At 53.9% G+C, this 25,158-nt stretch overlaps 1 protein-coding gene across 10 annotated transcripts in view; it reads right to left on the bottom strand.

Moving 5' to 3' along the window:
- MYT1L (myelin transcription factor 1 like) overlaps window positions 1-25,158 on the bottom strand; it is a 406,818-nt gene that overhangs the window by 27,273 nt on the left and 354,387 nt on the right. For all 10 annotated transcript variants that reach the window (XM_036873928.1, XM_036873935.1, XM_036873927.1 and 7 more), the window contains 3 exons: window positions 11,429-11,491; window positions 2,985-3,068; window positions 1,524-1,745 (listed from right to left, as the gene is read on the bottom strand). In XM_036873928.1, the coding sequence (XP_036729823.1) occupies window positions 1,524-1,745; window positions 2,985-3,068; window positions 11,429-11,491 (369 nt within the window). The remainder of the gene's footprint in view (window positions 1-1,523; window positions 1,746-2,984; window positions 3,069-11,428; window positions 11,492-25,158) is intronic.

Below are 25,158 nucleotides of genomic sequence, written 5' to 3'. Positions count from 1 at the left end.
CGAGCAAACGCCACACAGGCAGCAGTTACGCGCACGCCCCCCTCTTCTGCTGTAGTTTCTGGACATTGAGTGCTTACGTTTAATCAGAGAAGCGGAGCTTGTCTTCATTTGTGTCAGATTAGCCAACCACGTATACCCTCATGCACAGGTCATGTGGGCAGGATTTTGAAATTTTTAAAAAATTTTATTGATTGCCCAAGACTTAAGGAAGTAGGCACTTTTTGGAGGGCATTTTGGCACTTCCTATCAACCTGTAAAAACTAGCATTTTTGCTTCTAGGACGGTACCCTGAAGACACCCTGGCACAGGGACGTACAGAGGTCAGCAGAAGGGAGTTTCCTGCCGGGTAACATCCCATCTAGAGTGGAGACTGGGGGCCGCAGGCCGAGCCCTCCCTCTGGGCAGGAGGGGGCCGCTCTGAGCAGGAGTGAGACGTTTACCCGGCCAAGGACACACCTGCTGCCAACTGGGCCCGGGGGTGTTCTGGTGAAGGGCCAGCCCTCGTCCCATGCAGACACCTAGGAAACACTGTGATCTATTTCTATCAAAAAGAAGAAACCGGTGTGCCATGGGGGTCAGGGGTCTCTGTGCCCTCGGGCACGTTAAGCCGGGCTGCGTGCCTCTTTGTTCAAGGGCGCTTTCTGAAGGGGGTCGCGGGGACTTCCCGCCTTGGGGAGAGTCAGGGAAAGACACTCATGTCTCTCTTTAGGCCCCTTCGTCCCATCTGAGTCTCTACCTGAGCAGGAATTTCTTTCACAATAAAATCACTTCCTAAAAATGTTAAGGCGCATCGTCATGCATCATTCCGTTTGGCTCATTGTGTGTTCCATGCAGTTTTGCAGATGGAGCCAAGGTGCATGGGGTTTGCGGTCGGCGAGGCCGAGGGAGCCCCGTGGGTTTACGTCGTATGTGTGATGCTGTGTCCCCCCACCTGGATCCTGGGAAGCTGGGGCACGCCTGTGATTTGTCCACGTCAGTCATTCATCCTGACTTCTACAGGGAGCCACTTGCTTCAACAGAGCAAGCCTCTTCTTCTAAGGCAACGTAGTCGCATATATAGATATTTTACAATTAAGCACATAACAATCAGTGGCGAAGACTGGCTCTTCTGTAGGTTTTCTGATGTATCTGATGAGGCCCCTGTAACCAAGTGCCACCCACTTTCCTCGAGTGGGACCTGCCTGCAATATTCAGCCAGAACGAATAACTAAATCCACAGATACTCCTGTGAGCGTGTGCGCGCGCGCGGGTAAAATGACAGCCTATTTCTTTCTGGGGATCCTGATCAAAGACATTTGGAAACCTCTACGTACATACAGACGTGGTAGGACGCGTCTGTGCCTTTCAAAATAAATTTGTTTGTTTCCTCCTTTCCCGAGCCTCAGAATGTCATGAGTTGGTACCATAGTCTTCGGGGTCTCCTCTCTCAACCTGAGGGATGGGCGTGGCGCCATCGCGGGCCAAGCGGCGCCCCCGGCCTCCCCACGCCGCCCCCGGCACAGAGCCTGGGCGGGTGCACTCACCTGCGGTGCGTGAGGAAGCTTCCGCTGACGTGCCCGGACCCGTCACAGCCCGGCGTGGGGCAGGACATGCCCTCCGTCTTGACGGACTTCCAGGAGAACTGGGAGCCATTGAGGTACCCGTCCTTCTGTCTCTTGGCCGCCAAGGGGCACCCGGACGCACTTCGGTGGGAGGCGTACTTGCCGGTGATGTGGCCCTGGCCATCGCACCCGGGCACGGGGCACCTGGGAGACAGAGGGGCAAGCTTGGCTGTCTCGCCACCCTACGCCTGGTGGCCCCCCAGCAAGGTCAAGTTAACCTGACACAAGAGACAAACCAGCATCCTCTCTACTGCAGCAGAAGGAAAGAAAAAGAAAAGTCACGAAAAGACACCACCTAGCGGAGCCGTGAAGTAGTTCACCCTCCTGGAAACCCTGGTCCAGGGCAGGTGGGAAGAAGGTTTCCTGGAACAGAAAGTCCAGGCTTAGTGAGGGATGCAGACGCCGTGCGTGAAAAGGAAGAACCAGTTTGTTGCAGCAAGTGAGATGTGGGCATCTGTTCGAGAGGCGAGTCACAGCTTTTATGGTGGAGATGTGCAAAGTCAATGGGAAACTGCAGGATTATTTTTAAAAGTTTGTCGTATAAACCTGTGTTCTTCTCAGGAGCTAGAGAATATTCATTTGTTTGGCTATGTTTTCTGAGACCACAGCATACCCTTCCAGCTAGATAGGTTTTTGAGCAGCAGAGGTGGTATTTAGTTAAGTTTCCTGGCATAACTTTGGCACGAGGTACCCCAGGAGCACTTTTTTTTTAAATAAATAGGAAAATCATTGGTTGGAGCTAAGGTTCAACAACAGGGTAATTAAGTCGTGCTTCTGAAACTTCTCTATTGCAGGTTATGGCAAAGGGCTGAGGACGCACAGCGAAACCGCAAACACATTTTAATGTTAATTTTTTTGTTTTAATCAAAACGTTTCTCCAAGACACTGAATGAGATTAAAATTTCAGGAAGATGGCAACAGGTTTATCTCACAGACTTCTGAGACCCAGGCTCACCGGGCAGCGGTTCGGGGCAAATGCCTGTGGGGAGGGGTGGGGGGCTAGCCTTCTACCCACCGTGCTCTCCACCCCGCCTTAGCGAGAAGCAGAGTACAGGCAGCTAAGCGACCTTCCTAAGCTGGAAGTCAGCCAAATGTTCACTTTAGCTGTTGTAGTTAATAACTTCCTATACCTGCCTTTCCCAGTAAATTACACTGCTTTTCCCGTCCAGGGTAGAGGGAACTTTCCTATACTTAGGTTACTCAGAGCAGCGGATGGATGGATGTTTGGTTATCACCTCACCTGTCATTCAGAGGATGTTTCTGGTCCGTTAGCAGGTGTGCATGGTCTGGTTTCAATGCTGTGACCTCACGCTTGACCGACCTCTGCAAGCCTGACCTCCCCACCAGACCCCGCTTCCCCGACCTGCCCCCCGGCCCACATACCTGATCGGCTCCTGGTCTTCCTTGTCCTCTTTGCTCTGTGCTATCCTGATGCCACTCTTCTTGGCTCTCGGGCAACCTGAAAGGCTAAGGAAGAAGCGTGATTTCAGGGAGTGCCCACGCTGTTCACCCTGCAAGCCCCTTTCACTGTCGATGGGGCTCTGACACAGTTTCCTCCAGAAACTGGTGCTTCTTGGTATGAAAACGATATCCTGGGGGCAGCTCCTCTGTGCTCCCCCTAGGCCTTCAGACACGGTCAGGCCCCAACGAGGGCGCCCAGAGCCTGGGTGGGAGAAACCGGTGTCAGGAGTCGCCAGGAGAGGCCGGGCTGACTTGCCAGAGGGGGATGAGCTTCCTGCACAGAAGGGGCCACGGGGAGGAAGAAACGCACGCCTCCCCAGTCCTTCTTGGTGGCGTTCCTGTGGCCAGATTCCAGAGCCCTTCGTCTTTAGAGGGGGCGTGTCCTGGGCATCCGTCCCCATGTACCTGAATACGGCTTCCCGTGGCATCTGCAGAAGATGCAGTGCAAGTTGACCAAGCTTATTCTGTTTAATTTTGGAATTTTGGAAATAGTGACTCACGTTGTCTAAAGGAACTTTGCTAGCTGGAATGTCTATATATGAGTTTTTTTCTGTTCAACAACAGTTAACTGTAGGCTATTAGGCTATTAGATGTGAGATTATATAGAATAAGCGGGAATTTCTGCAGAGAACTGGAGAACCCGGCACTGGACCGTTTCTGGAGCCCCCAGGGAAGTGCGGAGGCAGAGGCCCCGGGGCTGAGCCAGGGCGCGTCCGGGCGGGCTGTGCCCTCCACTCGACCGTCCTGACCTCAGTACGTGCTTTCCTGCCGGGTCTGGCTTCTGTCTGGGCACGCTGGCCCTCAGGCAAGGGCCTGGCTGTCATGGGGGGCACCCCCATCACCCCATCACCTCCTCTTGGTGCTGTTCCACGTTTGTGCAGGCGCCTGGCTCCTCTCTGTAGAGCTGCAGCTCCCGGCAGGGGCACGGCAGGGTCCGGAACCCCCCGCCCCTCGCGTCTCCATTTTCACGTGCTCCAGCTCCCCTCGCACGCGGCCTCCCTCCCTCCGCCGCCTCACCTGTCACCCTCTACGGGACAGCGAAAGAGACACGGTGCGTGCGCCTTGATTCACTCTCTCCTGCTCCCTCCATCTCTCTCCTCCTTTTTTGGATAAAAATTTAGAAAGTGGGGGCTGCGTTTTCACCCCTCTGGCCCCCCCGGGTCTTCTGTGAGAACTGCTCTTATCCGGGCGGGTCACGGTGACCCGCGGGAGCCGGGACGCCGCCTTCGCACCGCACGACCGGCTGCAGCTCCTGACGTCCTGCTGGGACCCGCGTCCGGCCTCGGCTCGGCGGGTCCGCGATCTGGAAACTCCGCGGTCCGCTTGGCTTGCTCTGCCCGTGCTGAGCCGGTCCCCCCGCCAGGCCCTGCTCTGTCCTCACGCTGCCACGGCTCCTTGGTCTCCAGGTACCAGGTGGCGATGACTCCCAGCCGCCCCTCTGCAAGCCGTGCTCCGACGACCGCTGCCCGCGGGGGCTGGGACACCGTCGCTGCTGCTGCTACCGGAAAACTCACCAGCCTCCCCGGCCGAGCCCGCGCCACTCCCGTCTGCTCCTCTCAGGGGCCTGAGGCCGGGTCACCCACGGCCGTTCCCGGGTCTTCTCTCCCACGAGTCCTGTGGCTCTTGCGTCCTGAGTGCCTTCTGAATCGATGTCGGCCCTGCTCCTGGGATGAGGCGTCAGAGCAGCAGCACTCAGCTGCACGCACGTGCGGTCTGCTTAGTCTCCCCCCGCTTCTGACTCACTTCAGGATGGGCCCACTGCCCTGCACGCAGCACCCAAGGCTCCTGGCTCGCGGCGCCGCCAGCCCTGCTGTCCCTGCCCCACGCGGTCCTCTTGGAGGCTTCCGGCGCGTCCCCGTCCCGGCCAAGCCATCCTCGGGCCTCACATCCCTCCCCGTCTGCTTGGCCTCAGCCTGGACGGTCTTCCTCCAGGAAGTCTTCTCTGCCCACCTGCCATCCTGACAGCAGCCCTGGGGCTCTCACGGCCCCCGGTTGCCGTGGCGTCTCTCGCTCGCCCACACGAGTGTCAGTTCCCTGGGTGTTTATTCTCCTTTCTTCCTCTGATTCGCTCGTCCACACGAGTGTCAGTTCCCTGGGTGTTTATTCTCCTTTCTTCCTCTGATTCGCTCGTCCACACGAGTGTCAGTTCCCTGGGTGTTTATTCTCCTTTCTTCCTCTGATTCGCAGGCCCACACGAGTGTCAGTTCCCTGGGTGTTTATTCTCCTTTCTTCCTCTGATTCGCTCGTCCACACGAGTGTCAGTTCCCTGGGTGTTTATTCTCCTTTCTTCCTCTGATTCGCTCGCCCACACGAGTGTCAGTTCCCTGGGTGTTTATTCTCCTTTCTTCCTCTGATTCGCTCGTCCACACGAGTGTCAGTTCCCTGGGTGTTTATTCTCCTTTCTTCCTCTGATTCGCTCGTCCACACGAGTGTCAGTTCCCTGGGTGTTTATTCTCCTTTCTTCCTCTGATTCGCTCGTCCACACGAGTGTCAGTTCCCTGGGTGTTTATTCTCCTTTCTTCCTCTGATTCGCTCGTCCACACGAGTGTCAGTTCCCTGGGTGTTTATTCTCCTTTCTTCCTCTGATTCGCTCGTCCACACGAGTGTCAGTTCCCTGGGTGTTTATTCTCCTTTCTTCCTCTGATTCGCTCGTCCACACGAGTGTCAGTTCCCTGGGTGTTTATTCTCCTTTCTTCCTCTGATTCGCTCGTCCACACGAGTGTCAGTTCCCTGGGTGTTTATTCTCCTTTCTTCCTCTGATTCGCTCGTCCACACGAGTGTCAGTTCCCTGGGTGTTTATTCTCCTTTCTTCCTCTGATTCGCTCGTCCACACGAGTGTCAGTTCCCTGGGTGTTTATTCTCCTTTCTTCCTCTGATTCGCTCGTCCACACGAGTGTCAGTTCCCTGGGTGTTTATTCTCCTTTCTTCCTCTGATTCGCAGGCCCACACGAGTGTCAGTTCCCTGGGTGTTTATTCTCCTTTCTTCCTCTGATTCGCTCGTCCACACGAGTGTCAGTTCCCTGGGTGTTTATTCTCCTTTCTTCCTCTGATTCGCTCGCCCACACGAGTGTCAGTTCCCTGGGTGTTTATTCTCCTTTCTTCCTCTGATTCGCTCGCCCACACGAGTGTCAGTTCCCTGGGTGTTTATTCTCCTTTCTTCCTCTGATTCGCTCGCCCACACGAGTGTCAGTTCCCTGGGTGTTTATTCTCCTTTCTTCCTCTGATTCGCTCGCCCACACGAGTGTCAGTTCCCTGGGTGTTTATTCTCCTTTCTTCCTCTGATTCGCTCGTCCACACGAGTGTCAGTTCCCTGGGTGTTTATTCTCCTTTCTTCCTCTGATTCGCTCGTCCACACGAGTGTCAGTTCCCTGGGTGTTTATTCTCCTTTCTTCCTCTGATTCGCTCGCCCACACGAGTGTCAGTTCCCTGGGTGTTTATTCTCCTTTCTTCCTCTGATTCGCTCGCCCACACGAGTGTCAGTTCCCTGGGTGTTTATTCTCCTTTCTTCCTCTGATTCGCTCGTCCACACGAGTGTCAGTTCCCTGGGTGTTTATTCTCCTTTCTTCCTCTGATTCGCTCGCCCACACGAGTGTCAGTTCCCTGGGTGTTTATTCTCCTTTCTTCCTCTGATTCGCTCGTCCACACGAGTGTCAGTTCCCTGGGTGTTTATTCTCCTTTCTTCCTCTGATTCGCTCGCCCACACGAGTGTCAGTTCCCTGGGTGTTTATTCTCCTTTCTTCCTCTGATTCGCTCGTCCACACGAGTGTCAGTTCCCTGGGTGTTTATTCTCCTTTCTTCCTCTGATTCGCTCGTCCACACGAGTGTCAGTTCCCTGGGTGTTTATTCTCCTTTCTTCCTCTGATTCACAGGCCAGTGCCTTGCACAGAGCAGGTCATAGTTAGATGCTTGTCGTGAGTTAATCAGCGAATGACTAGGAGGGGTGGGAGGGACTCGCGGATCCTGCGCGGGAGCCCGTCTTTCCTGCCTGTCCCCAGACGGGGACCTTAGTGGTGAAGGGAAGCCACAGGCCAGGACGCTGGCCAGGGAGCCTGGCTCTGTCCTGCCCCCGCCTCCTTCACCCTGAACTTGGGAGAGAGGTGAGGCTCTGCGTCCTCGCCGACATGGGGCTGGGAGTGAAAATAAACTGGAACAGAACCAAAACAGAACAAATAGCACAGCAGGGAAATTAGTCTGGGCCTGACTCTGGCTCCGAGGAAACCTTGGCTCTGACACGGGCTGGCCTGGAATCCCGGCATCCTTGTCTAGGTGAGGAAGTCCACAGCCGGCTCTCCCCGGCCGGTCTGTGGTCACTGTCACCTCTGAGCGTGGGTCCCGTGCGCTGGCCCCTCACATGCCCTTAGGAGGAAAGCAACACTCGGAGAGTGAGATTATACATGCAAATGCTCTTGGTACATAGTGAGTGCTCAGTACAGCTTGCCTTTTGTTGTCAGAGAACATTCTGGAGCCCGAGGGGTGCCACTGCTCTGCGAGATGGGGAGGCGTCCCCGGGGGAGTCAGATTCGTGCAGCATCACCGTTTGTGAAAAACCTGGGTGCCACCTCTGCCTCGGAGCACCCGCTCCAGGCCGTGGGGCCTGCTGCTATTTGCAGGTGGGAGGATGGAGTCGGAGGCGGCCTGGGGAGGCCACGGGGAGGACCTGGCCAAGAGGTCGCTGTGCCAGCCTGTCTGGAAACTGCGGGGACAAGCCAGCCTGGAGAAGGGTCAGGAGAAGAGAAAGGAGGCCTGGAAGTAGGATCTTTGAGGGAGAGAGCTCTCGCTATCAAATTTTTTTTTTCTATCGTGGTCTGAAGACAAGAAGACTAAGACACAGCCTGAACTCCTCTGTGTGCGATGCTGAATGAGGTCTCTCCACGGAGGACAGAGGGGAGACAAAGCTTCTGACGATGGGGATTTTTTGATAGAACATCAGAGATGGTCAATAATATTGATTAAAATGGACTTTAAAAAGCTTCAGAGGTGATGTTGAGACAGAAAACCACATCAGCATTACAACCCAAACTAGAGCAAGGCAAACCAGATCCCACCTGGGGTCGGTGGGGTGGCCCTCCTTTCCCTGTGTGAACTTCGCAGGCTGTCCCAGGTGCAGAGGTCCGTCCACGACCAGACGTGTGACGCTGGCGGTGGCCACTCGGCCGAGTTCTGTCTCCGACATGTCATCGCTCAGAGTGTGTTTCCTCCAGTGCAGAGAGAAATGAGATCACCTGCTGCTCAGGGTGGCTCTGAGGCTGGTGGGGCCGAGTAGACTCTCCTAGTTCCCGGGACAGTGCCTGGGACACACAGTCCTTGGTGGCAGCTACATCAGGGAGGAGTGACCTCCTGTAACGTAGACAGCATCTGGATGTGTGCATTCGGCCTGGGGGCCGGGGGTGGGGAATCCCAGCCACAGCTGCTCAGTGGGACCCGAGGGTCCTCGTGCTGTGACCGTTCTTCCCCCTGGAGCCCGAGGACGGGCGTGCAGGCCTCTTTTTGTTGCGCTTCGCAGACCTTGCATTTTTCACCAGCTGAGGGTTGTGGCCACTCCGAGTCAAGCAAGTTCTTTTGGCTCCATTTTTCCAACAGCACTTGCTCACTTCGTGTCTCTGTGTCACGTTTCAATAGTTCTCGCACTTTTCAAGCTTTTCTATTATTGTTATATCTGTTATGGTGACCTGGGATCAATGATCTTTGATGTTACTATTACAAAAAGACTACGGCTTGCCGAAGCCTCAGATGATAGCTAGCATTTTTTTTAGCAATACAGCATTTTAAAAACTAAGGTAATTTCATCATTTTAGATGTAGTGCTATTGCACACTTAATAGACTACAGTGTAGTGTAAACATAACTTTTATATGTGCTGGGAAACCAAAAACGTGTGTGACCCGCTTTGCCGTGGTCTGTGCTGTATTGCAGCGAGTGGTCTGGAACCGAGCCTGCGGTATCTCTGAGGTGCCTGTGACTGCCTGGTATCCTGGCACAATTTAGCAGAAGGCTAAGAATCGGTCCCTGAGGGGAGTTTCCCTGTGGTTTGCAGGTAGGTAACACCGCCTCATGTTCCTGGGAATGGATCAAGTAAGAGTAACCCCGAAAGGCGTGTTTCTATGTGTACTTATGACCTTCAAGTGTCATCGGGCCTGAGGGGCTGCTTCTGTCTTTCCGCAGCATTCAGAGTGCACAGGGCTGTTACCCTGGTCCCACTTCTGCCCAGCCAAGAGCCCCAGCCCACTCTAACTTCTACGCATGGAAGGTATTCTCGGATAAATGATACTGCGAAATGTGCTCTACTTTTAATATGCCACCCCCTGTAGGGCTGTATGTAGCACTGAAATGTGCTGAAAGCCAAATCAAATTTACTTGCCAAATGTACAGAGCAATCCTGGTGCTATTTAGTCCAGGCACAGAGTATAGCTTAAATCCAAGCTTAAATTACGTTTCATTCATAAGTTTATGCTATACGAATATACCCACCATTCTAAAATATATGTTAAATGCATGCACGTGTTTAAATTATGAATAAATTGACATGATATCAAACCAAAAAAAAGTAGTAAAATAAACACTTGGATATGAAATGACCAGTAAATGTTTACTTTTAGTTTGCAGGCATTATTCAGTGCTGGGAATTCTGGCCTTGTGAGGACTGAGATAAATTCTAAGATAAACTAAAATAAAGAGTAGCATAGAATGTGCTTGACTTAGATACTTAACTAGAGCTTTATTTTATTTTATTTCATTTTCTCTAAACCAGTGATCCTACTCTGGGGATCCCTTTTGGAATGTATTCACCCTTGTTCTACATTCACAATACAGCAGCTGGCTCTGGGCCGCCTGGTAAAACCAGCAAGACAACCTGGCAAGGCTCCTCTCGACCCTGTGGTGCATGGCAGTGGCCCTGGCAACATTCGGACATGTCTGCAGACACCTAGTTGTCACGAATGGGGATGGCGGTGCCGCCGGCATCTAGTGGGTGGAGCCAGGGATGCTCCGCAACATCCTACAACGCGTGGAACGGCCCCCAGAGCAAAGAATGATCTCACCCCGAGTGCCCGCATTGCCCAGGTGGACAGCCCTGGTCTAGAGAACGAGGTGTTTTCATCAAGTCAGTGTGAAGAATCCACCCATAAATCGAATAATTCAGTTCTCCTTGTTGGTCATCATAATCCCTACTTTCCCCAGACCTGAGCTGTTGAAACGATGCTCCCAAACAGTTGGGAAGTGACCACAGAAGCCTGTGACCTTGAGGAGGAAACAGCCCACCCTGCCAGCTCCGTCTCTAAGCCAAGCTGAGCCAGCCAGCCCGGGGGCGTCCCCTGCTCTGAACGCCGGGATCTGGTCACTCGGGCGGCCACACGGTGTGGACCCCCCTGACCCACACAATCCTCTCTGCTTGTGGGCGGTGCACGGGCTGTGGGGTGACCCACACCAACTGTCCTGACTCCCTCCCTCCCTCTCTCCTTCCCCCTCCTTTCTCTTTTCTCTTCATTTTTGTTGCTGTTTTTGTTGGGGAAGCATTTAAAGCTGAAGGGCTCATCCACATTCCGACTGCCCACTTTATAATCTGATTTTAGAGGGTGGCAAGGCGACAGCTATGTTGTAACATGGTTTGTTTATTTGTTAGACGCAGCTCCCCTTCCCACATTGGAGACTTCGAGTTACGAGGGTCTCCGTTCAGAAAGGCTCTCGTCCTGACCTTGGCTTGTTGATCCTGACTGAACACGACAAGGAATTCTTGCTCCTGCCCACGGGGTCTAGACCCACCTGTGTGCAGATGTTGTACCAAAAGGCTCTTTCAATCTACTTCTAACATAGGGCCTGGTGTAAGACAGACGTTTGTAAACGATTCAGCGACCATGGGCCTCTTGCTGTCTCATATGACTGACTCCTCACGCCGTACTTAGAGGCTCCCTGCTCTTTGGGACCGGCGGGGCCTGGGATTTGGAAGGTCAAGCATTTCTGCGTGTTCAGCTCTGCTGATCTATGCTTATAATAACCGTACAGCTTTGTGGCTCAAATCTCAATATTTAAGAGATCCACTCTCAGTGGGATTAGCCTGCTTGTCTCTCAATGGCTGTCCTCTGGCATCTTATAACATCCTGCCTCTTTTTCTCATCCCTTTTCAATTTAGAAAGACGTGCTCCTGGGTGCCTTGAGAAACATTTCTTGCAGATGGAGCCGGTGGCACCATGAGGGGGATGTCAGAGGGGGGCCGTGGTCCCGAGAGCTGGTGTGCTAAGCGAGGCCCCTGGGGACAGCCCCGTTGTGTGGGTGAGGGCCTCTAGACCCTTAATTCACCAGTGGAGGCAACCCGAGCCCCCGTTAGGGGTCCCGAGCATGGAGGGGGTGTTTGCGGGAGCGAGCCGTGCATACCTCCGATGGGAAGCGTAGTTGCCGGTGATGTGCCCGGAGCCGTCGCAGCCAGGGGTGGGGCACCTGCAATTACAAAGGCACATTGAAAGGCATCAAACCCCTGAACAAGTCACTTTCTTATTTATACAGTTCCAAAGTCTCTTTAATCCTGAGCCTCCCTGGATGAGGAGGCGAGATGGAGCTGGAGGGTCCCCCCTGGGCTCGTGGGGCGTCCCCATCCTGGTCCACCACCAGGTGCGGCTCAGACCCCTTCTTCCCTCCGCGCACAGCGGTGCCGTCCAGGGACCAGCGATCTCGGGGCAGCTGCCCCTCCTCCACAGCCGGGCGGCACCTTGGTCCCCAGGTGTTCACCCCACGTTCCCACCCCTTCCGTTATTACTTCAAGTTCAGTGGAACCAGTCACAGCAGGGCCTGTTGCTGCACCATCTGAACACGATGCAAGATTTTTCATGAAAAGGCACACACGGTGGCCCGAGACTGGTCCCCGTCTAAACTCAAGACAGCGGCATTGCAGCAGGCCCATCACAGTGACCCCTCCCAGCCCTGCTCCTGGTTGACCCCAGAGGCCGGCGCGGGCAGCCTCCTGTGCCAGCCCTGGGAATTAGACTAGCTGTCTTTCAGACCGTCATCGGGCACTCAGGTAGCTTTGATTTACCTTAAAATCCTTGTTACTTTTAACTGACTTGAATAGGGAGTAGGGCACAGATCTCTCTCGGTCAACAAGCCAAGTCAGCTGAGACGCTGAGATTAGTTTGGGCACCTAGGCTGCCTGAGTTTAAACCTTTCCAGGAAACTGCATGCTGTCTCTTAACTACCACATTGCCACTGTGCTAATGGGAGCGGATGTTTTTCCAAAGCGTTGTATGACCATTGCCCTCTGTGGAACTTCTTAAATAAGCCATGTCAGGAAGAAGCAGTCCTGCAAAGACACTTTCACTTCAACCCACATCAGGTGCATCTGCACCCACCAGGAATGTAAGAATTAAGGACAAAAATTAAGAAAAAAATGTTTTCTTTTCACTAAATTTTAACTCTCAAGAAACAAGGATGAGATGATTTAGTAACAAAATTACCACCCAGTAGTAACACTCAGATCATGCCCTGTGCTCCCCCCCTACCCCCCCATCCCCTGCCTACTCAATGAGCATCTGAATTCCTGGCAAGGACAAAAATCACAAATTAAAAATGGTTAATAAATGTAAATGCTTCTAAGAGATATCAATTTGCTTTCCACTCAGAAAGCCACCCTGGATATTGGATGTTGGGTTAAGGCCAGCAGATTACTTGCTTGCAGACAGACTTTCTCAAAATCAGTGAGAGTGTCAGGGAGGGTGATGGACATTCATGCAGCTGGGCTGAGTTCAAGGGCGTGAATGTCACCGTTTGACAGTTAGATGTGACATCAATTGTTGGTATTTAGAAACTGCCAATTCTCATTTAGTCCCGAGAAAAGGAACATGATTACAGATCTCAGGTATAGAGTTGATACTTGGCATAGCCTATGAAGGGTTAAAGTTTATAGACTGTGCTGTGGGAGAATAAAAAAGGCACTGAGGGAAAAGGGGTCGATGTGTGTAAGTGGAATCAGGGTTTAAAAATAGGAGTTTGAGGCAGAAGGAGTTTAACGCTGTCCTTACATCAAAACAATACCCTGAATCAGATTGTTGGCCTGACTGTCATTAAAGTAACAGCTGTTCAGGAACTTAAAGTTTGATCTCAAGACTATTCTGTCAATAATGACTTAAATGACTGAATTTAACTGATTTCCCAAATGGCACCTCATGTGGAGACACCCCCAACCCCAGAGGGAGGAGATTCTGAAAGCAATAAAAATCATTCTAAGAGAAGCTAATCTCCATGCACATTTCTGTTTTGAAAATGTATCAAGAAACAGAAATGTTTCCTACCAGCCAATAGTATACATGTGGCCTTGCTTTTTGGTCAAAAGAAAAAAATCCTTAAAGTCTTCCTAATTTAAGCGCCTAGTGCAAATTTATTTAAAAATTTTTCATTTAAACATGAGTAGAAATTTTTTAATGTCTTTTTTTTGATAGAGGCAGGAGGAGGTTGACATATTCTGTTCAAATTTAAGTAGGCATTTTAACCAAAATCATGCAAATGAAAACCAGAATTTACTAATTATAAAAAAAAAAGAGAAAAGGATTTTGGAGTAGTTTTTGTGTGTTTAAGCCATTTACAAATGCATCATCTGATAAAAAAGAGTCATTTAAAATGTCCTTTGTCACCATGAAAACAAAGAAAATGTTATTGGCTCATTTTCAGAGACTTCACGGTGTCAGGAAAGAATAAACATTCCCAGAAAGAGGCCTGGCTTTCTTGAAAGGTTTGTTATTATTTTCAGGGTTTCAAGTTCGGCCGATGGGGTCCAATCCCTGGCCTGCCACTTGCTGGCTGCGAGAGTGTGGGGAAATTAAACCTCCAAGATCACGCCCCTCAGCCGGGGGAAGAGGACGGAGGAGGGGGCTTGTCTGTGCTTGCTGGGACCCTGCCGTCCCCTGGAGCTTCAGGACCACAGGGCTCCGTGCAGGCTGTGAACGCACGCTCACAGCACCCACCCCTGAAAGAGCCAGCTCTGGTTTCTCTAGGGTGTTAGGTTGGCGTTTTCATCTTTAGATGGTGCTCCTGGACCACACGAGGCAGCCCTGGATGGGCCCTCAAATATTCTTTCTTCTACCAGCTCTATGATGCTCATTTTCATGTTCCTGTTCAAGACTTTAAGGCTTTTAGAAACTCTGAGATGTACATACAAATTTCCTCACTTTAATAAATCTCATCATTCAAAAATACGCAGTTTTCTGAAGTGGGTGGATGTGACCATTCATGCAACAAAAGGGGTCTTTGCTCCAGGACCCTTGGTAACAGGCTGCTGTAAAATCGATGCACAGACATTCGATTTGCACCTCCCCATCTAAGAGCACGTCTTTTCCATGAAGGGAGGCCCCTGTGGGATCATCCAGATCCCCCGTGGATAAAATCAGAGAGCAGCATGTGCTGCACAGCTTGGGTTTAGAAATGGCAGCAGAGATTGACTGGGTTTCCATGGAAACTCCCGACAAGGCAGGCGCTGGTGCCGGGCGCTCGGCGCCTGGCGCCTCGGGGAGGCCACCCAAGCCGATGGTCCTCCCTCTTCCCTGCCAGTTGTCACTGATACTCCCACCAGGTCTATTTTAAGTTCCTATGGTTAGAGATGTAAAGTTGTGACAAATAAAACACTTGCTTCTTCATTTTTTCCTCTCCACTCCGAAGGTAGTATTGGTAAAAACACTCTGAGACAGGAAATGATGAATACGTAATCTTAGAATCTCTGTAAATTCCAGACAAAAATATTGGTGATCGTTTGCCTTGTCTGTGATCTTGCATCTGCCTTGGAATTTAAGCAATATCGAGAGAAAGTAATTTGGGGGTAGTTCATGTTACTATCTGGCTGGAAAAATTGGTCTTGTATAGACATTTAAGAATATCGATGGAAAAATCATAATAAAGTGCTTTAAGCCATGTTTACACTTTTGCAGAATCCAGGCAAAAATCTAAAAAAAAGAAATCAGGACCACTCACAAACTTCTGGATTTCTGATTTCCTGGAACTAGCCTGTCTCAGTAGGAACGGACTAGATTTCTGTGGCTTTTGTAGGTCTAGGACGTCAGAAACATCTCTGAGCCCGAACATCCTGGAAGGCCATTTGTGCTCCTGACTTTCTCCTAACCGCCTACCCCCAAGAGAATCATTGCGGCTCACACCTCCATGGGGGTCTGAGACGTATCATCAAAGGAGAACGTGCTATCTGTGCATTACAGTACGTATCGTGGGAATCCTCTGATTTGCACAGGTGCACATCACAAAATGTGGCCACAGACCAGCTTCTCCCCTGTGCCTCTGATTCGCCCTTCTGTAAGACAGATAACCCCTTCCTGTGATTTTTCTCCCATGTACAAAACCACCACCCTGACACAGGGTAGCAGAAATGGAAATAGTTCAATCTACTGACTGAAGTCGTGTGATCTCCTAATTATCATATTCCATCATCCTCTCTCTCTTTTGAAATGAAATGAGCATTTGATAAGTAGTTGCATTAAGGCATTGAAAGTGCAGCTTTTTCTTTGCAAGAGGAGGGCCTCTCCTTAAACGATGCACACACGGTGTCCTTGCTGCCGCCTGTCCTGGGCTGAGACAGGTGGGCTGTCGCATCGGCCCATCGACAGGAGGGCAGCGGACTCCCCAGGAAGGCGTCCAGGGCGGCCTCAGATGCACGTCCGTTTGTTCTCAGCAGTCAGGGCTGCCGGACATGATGTGGGCAAGGACCCAGAGCTGGGCAGTCTCTCTCCATCCACCTGGAGGCCAGCCTCGCCGGCCAAGCAGCAGGACCCCGAGGGTGCTCGGGCCCGGGGGTGGTTGTGGTCTGGTGTGGCCCCGTCTGCCCCAGCGCCTGCTACACCGGCGGGATGGGGCAAGGGCGGCCCGTCTCCCCCAGAGCCGGTTTGCAGGGAAAAATGTTTTGAGGAGACTCATGGTCTTTCATCTTGATAAAGTCAATTACTTATTTTTAAAAATCTTACAAATAAAGGCTGAAAGCACTGCCGCAGGTTTGAACTGTCCCTGGGGCTCACCTCGCCTGTTTGAACCCACCCTACGAGGTCGACCTGCACACGTGCCCTGATTCTGAGTGTAGTAGCTGAAACAGACAGAAAAATGCTCACTGAACATGTGGGATAATGATTTAAAAGGTCAGACTGAGATTCTGGGAGTTCTTTGAAGAATTTCATGGTGTGCTTCTTTAATAGCCTTTTTTGTCCCTTTCTTTCATGACCACTCTAACAGGGGAACTTGTTAAATAAAACACAAAATACTCTCAATTTTGAATACTCTCAATTTTAAAAGAAACCATGAAAATGTAAAATTAGGCCTCGTCTAGAGTAGGAAAATATATTTGTGATATGATTCAGGTCACCTACGTAAAAGACTTGCCCCATTTATATAAAAAGTTCAATTCAAAAACATTGTTTGGCTTAAAGAGATGTGGTTCTAAAAATCTATATCTTTATTTTGAATTTTTTGTCATATAAATGGGAAACAGTAAAGAAATGCAGAGGAGTGCAAAATAAAGGCATTTTAAAATATTTTAAAAGGTATTTTAAAATATTTTAAAAGATATTTTAAAATAAAAGGTATTTTAAAATCAGTAAGAATATACTGATTCTCACGCTGCCCCTCTGCAATTTTCTCTCCAAGCAGAAAGAAACCGGGTCACTTAAAAGCAATATACATCACTTCTGTCCAATTTCCTAGGTATATTACCGGAAACTCTGAGGAAAGCCAAGATCTCGTAAATCACTTTTCAGTTTGTACAACATCCAGTAAGTTTCTCTTTTTTTGGAATTCGGTATTGAGTATGCAAACTTTGACCTTTCTCCCCCTCTGACCCCTGCCAAGCACATGTCACTGGGCGCCTCCCCCTGTCCACTCCCCCAGGCCCCATGTTTCACCCGGTCCCTTTTCCTGCCTCCCGTTAAAAGTGGCAGGTGACACAGGAGCACAGAAGACACGCACTGAGGGCGTGGGCACAAACCCATGAGGCCAGTGCGGGTTTCTGGGATGGGGGCTGGGCGGGGGCAGGGGTCCTGGTCGGTGCTATGCCACCTGCACGCCCACCGCTCGCCTGCAGAGGGGGCTGGCGGGTGCCCCTCCCTGCCCGGCCCTTGGGAGACAGGCCTGGGGGAGGCTTCTGCAGACTGGCCTCCCACCTTCCTCCCCAAGACGCACCCCACAGTTCCTCCTGTTCCCGAGAGTCATGTGAGGGCCTTTACCCGGGATGCTTGGAACCTCCCAGGATTTTGAATTTCTACACATTTCAAGTTCTGATATTAGTAGACTTTGGGTGAAAGTCTTGATTTCAGATAGGACATGTAAACCAAAACCACCTTTTTCTTTTGGTTCCAAGCACTTTTCTTTTTAAGTTATGCTCAAATACAAACAAATAAATGAAAAAGAATGATAAAAGTACCCTTAACATAACTTTTTAAAAAAAATTTCATTTTGGTGATTCAGATACCATTTTGGAATGGGCTGGGCCTCAGGTTGCTAAGAGAGCGAGCGTCACCCTGCAGATAAAGTTCAGAGTTGTGGGTGTAGGGGACCCAGGGCTGCGAGAACGCCCACGGAGCCGTGGGGTGGGCATGGGTGGTGGCTTGGTGGGCGCAGGGCTTTCACCAGAGCCACAATGCCCGCTGCCTGCACTCACCAGAGCACAGGCTCCGTTCTGCCAAGACCGTTTGGGTGATACGCTTACCATACAACCCGCTGATAAACAGTGTTTACTAGTAGGTTTAAATTCTGCCTTAGAGGCTCACACGCCTGCCATCGGCCTTGGGTCACCTCTAGCGAGAGCCGTGACAACCCTCTTCTGCCCATCCCCCCGCTCAGGCCCCCAGGGTGCCCTTGGAGGGTGGGTGCTGCCCAGGCCCTGGCCGTCAAAGCCGGACCGTAAGGGCTCCGGGGTGCTGGCCCCGGCCAGAGCGGGGGCTGGGCCTGGCCCTCTCCTGGGCCCAGTTCCGGGGACACTCGAGGTGCAGGTTCGGCTGTTCGGGCAGCGGGGCGGGAGCTGCGACGCCAGTCCTGTTGTCCATGCTGCATGCGGCTCTGCACTGCCCGTTCATGCATCGGCGCGGCTCATGCCTCCTTGCCGGGGCGGGAGCTACCTCGGACCCCTGGGCACCACACTGAACCGCTTGCTGCCCGGCGTCCCGGGCTCATCCAGGGGCGGCCAACGTACCTAGCAGTCCTGACGTCCCTCTCAATAACGGGGTGCGTCCATGGGGCACTGCTGCCGGAGCACATGCTCGTCCAGCAGCAGGGGCTAGACCAGAGCTGGGGCAGCCGCGGTCAGAATTGGAATTGGACGCGGAGGACCCATGCAAAAAAGAACATACAAAAGGTGACTGTTGGAGAAACCGCCGCTCCACCCCGCCAGCCGTCCACGCATCTCGGGGCCGCCGCGCTCGCCGTGACCAGGCCCGGCTGGGGCTTCGCGTCGGGCATGCAGGGGCCTGGGGGGCTGGATGCGGGTTACTCCTCCCGCACGATGGGGGATGGGCCGCCAGGGGTTACTCACCTTCCTCGGTTACACTGAGCGCTAGGGCAGTCACACCATTTACACGGGGTGGAAAACGGGCGTTTAGAGACTCGTGTGCCCTCGGGGCGGGGGCTCCTCTGGCCCCGGAGCGGGATGGGGATGTGTGAGGGTCCCCTCCGCTGCCCTCACATCGTCCTCCCCCACGTCCCCCAACTCTCGGGCAAGAAAGTCCGTGACCGTATCCAACTGGTCTTTAGTGGTAAGAAGTCGACCCTGGACTGGTGAGCGGCCGGTGGTGAAGCCCACCGACCAGGATGGGGTTGGGGGGGGGACTGCTGGCTCGTCCAGGATAATCTTCTCAACACCACGAACCAATGGGATGGCACCTGAGACGGAGACGGACGGCCACTGCACCCGGGGAGGCTCCAGGCTTCATGCACTAGGCCACGCCCCACTGCCCGAGGCCACGGGGACAGGAGGGGCGGCTCAGGACACCAAGGCCAAGTGTGAGGCCCAGCGTCGCCTGCCACGTGGACACGGACTTCAGTGGGAGTGTGCCACGGGGCCACGGGGCTGTTACTTCCGGAGGGTCAAAGCCACGGTGACTCCGTGGCCTTTATCAGCTCACTTCCCTGTCCACAGATGGTTTAGAACTCCTCTCAAGGTATCAGAGGAAGGAGGCTGATATAATTTAAAAGCAGGCCCGTTTCCTAAGCTGCTGATGGCAGCAAGCATTTGGGAGGCAGGTCATGCGGGGCAGAAGAAAGGACAGATTCCAGGGCCACGAAGGCGCGGGGACCGGCCACGTGGTCCCTTGAAACTGCAATCTTGTGCCTACTTTTTGTGTTCTCACTTTTTTATGTTTGTCATGGTTATAGATCTTTTACTTTTTGAAGCCTCTATCTCATCTCATAGAGAAAGTGTTTTTATTCTAAGCAGGAGAAATTTAAAAAGATTCCATGCTCCGTCTGCTACCTGAGTAACCCTGGGATTCTCCATAATTTCTCACGTTTTATGTTTTCTCTCTTCCTGTCCTTGAGCCTCGCCTCCTGCCCTGTCCTCTTGTTTACAGCTATCTGGTTTTAAACCCTTTTCAGTTTATTTTCTCCTCTCTTAGTCTCTCTGGCATGTCCTCCCTTCCTCTGTGGAATCTGCCTTTTCCCCTGTCTCACATCTTATTTTTGGTCAAATTTTAAATGATTTAATAGACACTTAGTTTTGCAAAAGTTTTTAGAAATAGATTCATCAGATATCCTTGCTCTAAAGGTAAGAAGACAAATCCAAACCGGTGAATTATATGTTTAAGGTCACGCAGAGAGGGACACAGCTGAGATTAGAACAGAAATCTCTCCTCTTCTGGTGCTTTTTTACTCAAATAGACTCTTTTTAAATGTCCTCTTTGTATCAATAATTCCTGGCCTACGACTGTATCGTATGGTATAGCGCTTATTTGGGGGGAAGTTCATTTGACTGTAAAGACACAGGAGTTCACTTGTTCCCCTATTTGCAGTTCACTGACCCACATGGACCTCTCAGTGTCTCATAAACGGGGCAGAGTGGAGAGTGGAAACACATTTCTATGGTTTCTGTGTCAAGGGCACAGTCACAAGTGGTACCTAAACGTCACCGATTGTCCTGATTTCCCTTCGATTACGAGGAGGGACAAGAGAGCAGAAGGGGCCTCAGAGCATCGACAGCCCATGTGGTCCCGACGTGGTGACCCCGTGTGCGGGTCTGGAATCGGGAAGGTTCGTTCCTCTGAGGAAGAGCCCAGAATGAGTCAGAACGTTCCTGGGAAAGTCAAGAAGGAGAGGCCTGACACGGCGGGGACGGGCAGACAGAGGAAGAGAGAGGGGGGCAGAGGGGAGGAGGAGATGCTATGCCGGGTACGAATGACCCAGGATCCCCGGACACGGCTGCGTCCAGCCCGGGGCCACCATGGGTGGCCAGGTCGGGGGCCCGGGGGGCTGGGCGGACACTGTCCTCTCTCTGACCTCCGCCCGTCTGGGCGGGGTGCGCTGTTTGCGGGGGGAGCGCAGAGGGGAACCGCTGCTTCCTTAGGGCCACTGAGCCCATGAGCAGGCGTCCGCGCCAGGCACCTGCTGGAGAAGCTGGGGGTCCCCCACCCGGACGTGTCTGCAGGGCCAGCTGGGAGAAGCAGCCGGAGTGAAGGGAGAGAGAGATGCCGAGAAAGACAGAGCGAGAAGCGGACTGAGATGAGCCGATGGCCTGAGTGAGATGCGGCTGCCCCACGACCCGCCACCCCGAGAGGCCGCCTCCCCCGAGGCCAGGCTGTGGGCCAGCCACGGGCCCCCTGCCTCCTGAAGACCCTGGCACTGCACACCCTCCTGGAGGGAAGGTCCTCCAAGTGCTCTGAGGGCGACGAGGTCATGAGGCCTCGAGCCAGGTCACCTGGGATAAAGGACAAGCATTTGGAAGCATTTAGCTTGGAGAAGACTCTAGGAAACAGTCCTGCACTAGAAAACCCAAGAGGCTTTCTTGAGGAGGACGGACCTCTGGTTCCGAACTCTCAGGGAGAGCTTTCTTGGGGGCTGCTGTAAGCACAGGCGCTCCGGGGGACCGGGGTGACCACGGGAAGCAGGGGGACCCCCTGGGCGGGCTAGGCCGGGCCCGCCCATGACCATCCTGGAGGCCCCAGGGCCGAGGTCCCAGGTTTCCTCCGCGGCCTGGGATGGCCCAGAGGGGCCACCGCTCAGGGAGACCAGGACCCCCTCTGCAGGGGTTCCCAGGGGGCCAGCCTCTCTCCAGGTGATTGCACACTCAGGGGAGATATTTTCCAAGCCCCTGGCAGGAGGACGCAGGTCCGGGTCTCCTGGAAGCCCTGCCCCAGGCTGCCCGTCCCCACCTGCTCCTCCGCACCATCTCCTCTGTCTCCCTGAGCCGCAGTCTCACCCCCCGTGGGAGCCTGCGCTCCCCAGCACGCCCCCCAGGCCCAGACCCTTCAGTCCTCCCGGGCACCACGGGGTGAGAGCTCCCGCCACCTCCTCCTCCCAGGGGTCTTCCCGGCCACGCCTCCCGAGAGCTGCCCCCTCCTCTGCCCCGCTGTGCCCTCGGCACGCGGAAGCAGGGCGCTGTCCTCCGTGCTCCTGTCTCTTGCCGGTCTTAGGGCCCAGCAGCCGGCGCCCCCCCTTGGGCTCCGCGCCCGTGGCGCAGTGGACGTGGCGAGGGAGCGTCTGGTTTCCGCCTCCCAGCCTGGACCTCGGCAGCCGATCCTTGCGGCGTTGCTGTCCTTCTCAGGTTTCTGATTAGCAGACCAGGTGCTGAGGGTCCCAGCGCTGTTGCGGATGCTTCGGTGTGTGGGCGTGTGGGCTCCAGGGGCCTGTCCCAAATGCCCTCCTGGTCTCCGCGGGTCTCAGCGGCCAGGGGACCGTTCAGCTGTGGCTCAGGGAGCGAGCCTGTCCTCCACCTAAGCGCCGGCTCTCTTTCCAGCCAGAGTTGGCGAGCTGCCTTTTCCTGTCCTCGGTCTGTGGGCCCCGGCACTGCCCACCCAGCTACTCTCATGGGCGGGGAGGGCCGAGGATGCTCTCTGGGGGGGCGTCAGCCTGCTGACCGGGGGGGCGTCAGCCTGCTGGCCAGTGAGGCTGTGGCTCTGACCAGGTCACAGGTCGTGAGCATCTTTGTGTGCGGCGCTGGGTGGGGGACTCTGTGCAGAGGAGAGGTGAGCCCGGCGCCCGGCCCCCGGCCCTGAGGTCCAGCTCTGAGGCAGAGGAGGGGCAGGACGGACGGTGCTCAGCAGCACTCAGGACCCTCGTCAGCAGTAAAGAGCCAAAGTAACACAGCTTAGCTGTTTTTTTTTTTAAAAGGTGGGCTGGGTCACAGAAATCCTGCATCTCTGGGAGGCTGTTGACCTTCTGCCCCTGGCGTGGAGGACAGGCCCGGAGCCCACTTAAGCTTCAGTGCAGTGTGGCTGGTAAGAATGGCCACTCCCACTGACCCCCGTAGTCCCAGGCCATTGCAGGGCGAGTGCCGGCGGCCACTGAGGCCTGCACGAAGCAGCGGATGGTCTAACTGCTCACCTAGGCTCCCCAGCAGCCCCGGGCGCTGGGTTCTGCTACCTTCACCCAATCTCACAGACGAAGCAGGCACAGAGGTGCACAGGATCGGCCCCAGGCTGGGCTTCGATGCCAGCTGCTGGCGCGAGGGCCAGTGGGTTTAACCTGCAGCTGGTCTGATGGGGTGCGCTTATGGGACCGCGGCAGCAGGTGCAGACGGAAAAGTGAGAAAGGACACATTTGAGGGATGCTCGGAGTGGGCCTGGGGGGGCAGACTGGGGTCATGTGGGGATAAGCGCCCACGGGGCCACAGGAGGGGGAGGGGAGGCGGGGAGGGCTGGGACCTGGTCGGGGACAGGGAGGGACCCCTCACGGCAGGCACAGTCACGTCCCCGGGACCAGTCACCGGGCGAGAGAAAGGGAGGTGCGGGCACAGTTCCCGCCCTCCAGGCCCGGGCGGGCTGATGGGAGGTGTGGGCAGCAGCCCTGGAGGGTCCGCACGCACGGCCACGGGTGCGCGCTCGGTCTGGACGCCCCTCTGCTCGGCTCACAGCAATCTCTGTGCCTGTTTCCTCCTATCACAGGGTCTGGTTCGGACGCGTCGGGTCCTCCTGAGCGCTAATCACCAGCGGGGACGGGGGTCCTTGTCCTGGGGTGTGGCATTCTGCCCGGGGCGGGTCCCGGCTGGCGCCAGGCTGTCCTGGGAGCGGGCTTCAGGTTGCAGGGGGCTCTGTGGACAGTTCCGCGCGGAGCTGTGGGCAGGGAGGTGAGCTCAGAGGCGGAGGCGCTCGTTAGGGAGATAAACGGACCCCAGATCCAGGTCACTGTGGACGCTTTGCCACTGCATATTCTCCATTATTACGTGCACGGAAAACTCTTCCAAATGAAACCATGTTGTGGAGTCTGCCGATTGTGGAAAAAGTAAATGTCAACAATATCTATGTGTGTTTAACGGAAGGCAACCTGGATCTGATTTTTAAGAAAATCATTTAAAAATATGGTTGTTCCAGAGCATATTTTAATGGAAACTTCACTTGCCCAAACCCAAAAATGTGTTTCATAGGAAATGAATCACATTTAAAAATGATTTTTGTTATGTAAGCTGCAAAGGAAGGATCAGAATTATTTTTTGGAAAAAGGAAGGAAGGAAAAGGAGAAAGAAGGAAAGGAGAGGACCTTTTTAACTGGGCACTTTTAGAGGACCAGAGGAGTGCAGTAATTTTTAATTTTCCCATTTCATCAGCAATTGCGTGGGGAGATCTCTCGGGGGCGGGCATCCTTCAGCGCAGAAGGCAGGGCGAGTGTCACCAACCTGGGAAGAAGGCTCTCTGGGGGACATTCCATCCCCCCTGCAGCACTGCCCTTCCCCACCCCGCGGCACTGCAGGGTTGCCCGACACTGGGAGGGACCGCAGGATGAGGGAGCGAGTTGCTATGGCAACTTCCTCCCTCAGCCATCCCCATGGCGCTACTGGCTCTCTGTGCGCAGGAGAACTGGGAAAACCTGGCTCTGAGCAGAGAGAGCTGAGGCGGAGGCTGCCCGCCCCCACGGCCGGGGAGGCAGGGAAGGCCTTTCACAGGGTACGGCTCAGCCCAGCCAGCCTCTCGCCCGGATGGCAGCACACGACCAGAGCCAGGAACTGTTGGGACACACACACTGGCCTTCAGAGCTTCAGGAGCCAGGGCTCTGAGGGCCTGGAGGGCTGGGGGCCTCCCTGCAGCCGGCACACCTCGGGGCCACCGGGACAGTCTGAGTCACAGTGACTCGGAGCTCGGCTGGCACTTCTGTGTCCCAGGACATAGATCAGAGTCCTGTGCTGCTACCATCCTTTCCCTTCAGGCTACTAAGGACGACGCACTGGGCTGGGTGCGCGCGTGTGTGTGCAATACACCCACAGGCTCATGGAGGACAAGCTCGCGTGGGGCTGAGGGGAAGCGTCTGCTCCGCAGATGGGAGGACCACGGCGTGCCCGGGCTCTGTGGCCTCTGTGCTCTGTGGCCTCTCTGCACCCCCCAGGCTCTGACACGTCCCTCCTCTTGCCAGCCCACCCCAGACTTACCCCGTGGCTGCTGTCTACCCGGGTCTAGAGGTAAAAGATCTAGGGTCAAAAAAAGCCACGTGACTAGTCCAGGCTGCCCAGCTAGTAAGTGGCCAAAGCGGGCTGTGACTCTAATTTGCGTGGACCCGGAGCCTGAGTTTGCCTCATTAGGTGGCAAGGACACTCACTTCTTATATCAGGAAAAGAGCTCTCGACCTAATAAGCTGTTTAAATTTAAAGGACATTAAAAATAAACGAACGTCATCCTTTGCTTGTCGAAGTAAAAATAAACGAGCTTCATCCTTTGCTTGTGGAAGAGGCCGTGGGGGGCCTGGTACATTCTTGCCTCATGCGCTTCCAGGCCGAGGAGTCAAGCACGGGGGTTGTTTCCTCCACCTGTGGGATGCCAGTTCTTACGGAGGCTCCCGGACATACTGAAGCCCAGTCATACGACTTTCCTCATTGAGGTAATTCACTGAAATTACTTCCTGGCCCAGAGAAGACTGGCTCCCTGGCCGGAAAAGCGCCGTGAATTCCAGGAAGTCCTCACGCTGTCACCATTTGCCGCCTGGGGACTGGCCTTTCTCTGGCT

The sequence above is a fragment of the Balaenoptera musculus genome, chromosome 13 (assembly GCF_009873245.2).
Source record: "Balaenoptera musculus isolate JJ_BM4_2016_0621 chromosome 13, mBalMus1.pri.v3, whole genome shotgun sequence".
Taxonomy (NCBI): Eukaryota; Metazoa; Chordata; class Mammalia; order Artiodactyla; family Balaenopteridae; genus Balaenoptera; species Balaenoptera musculus.
This window is presented reverse-complemented; position numbering and strand designations above follow the sequence as displayed.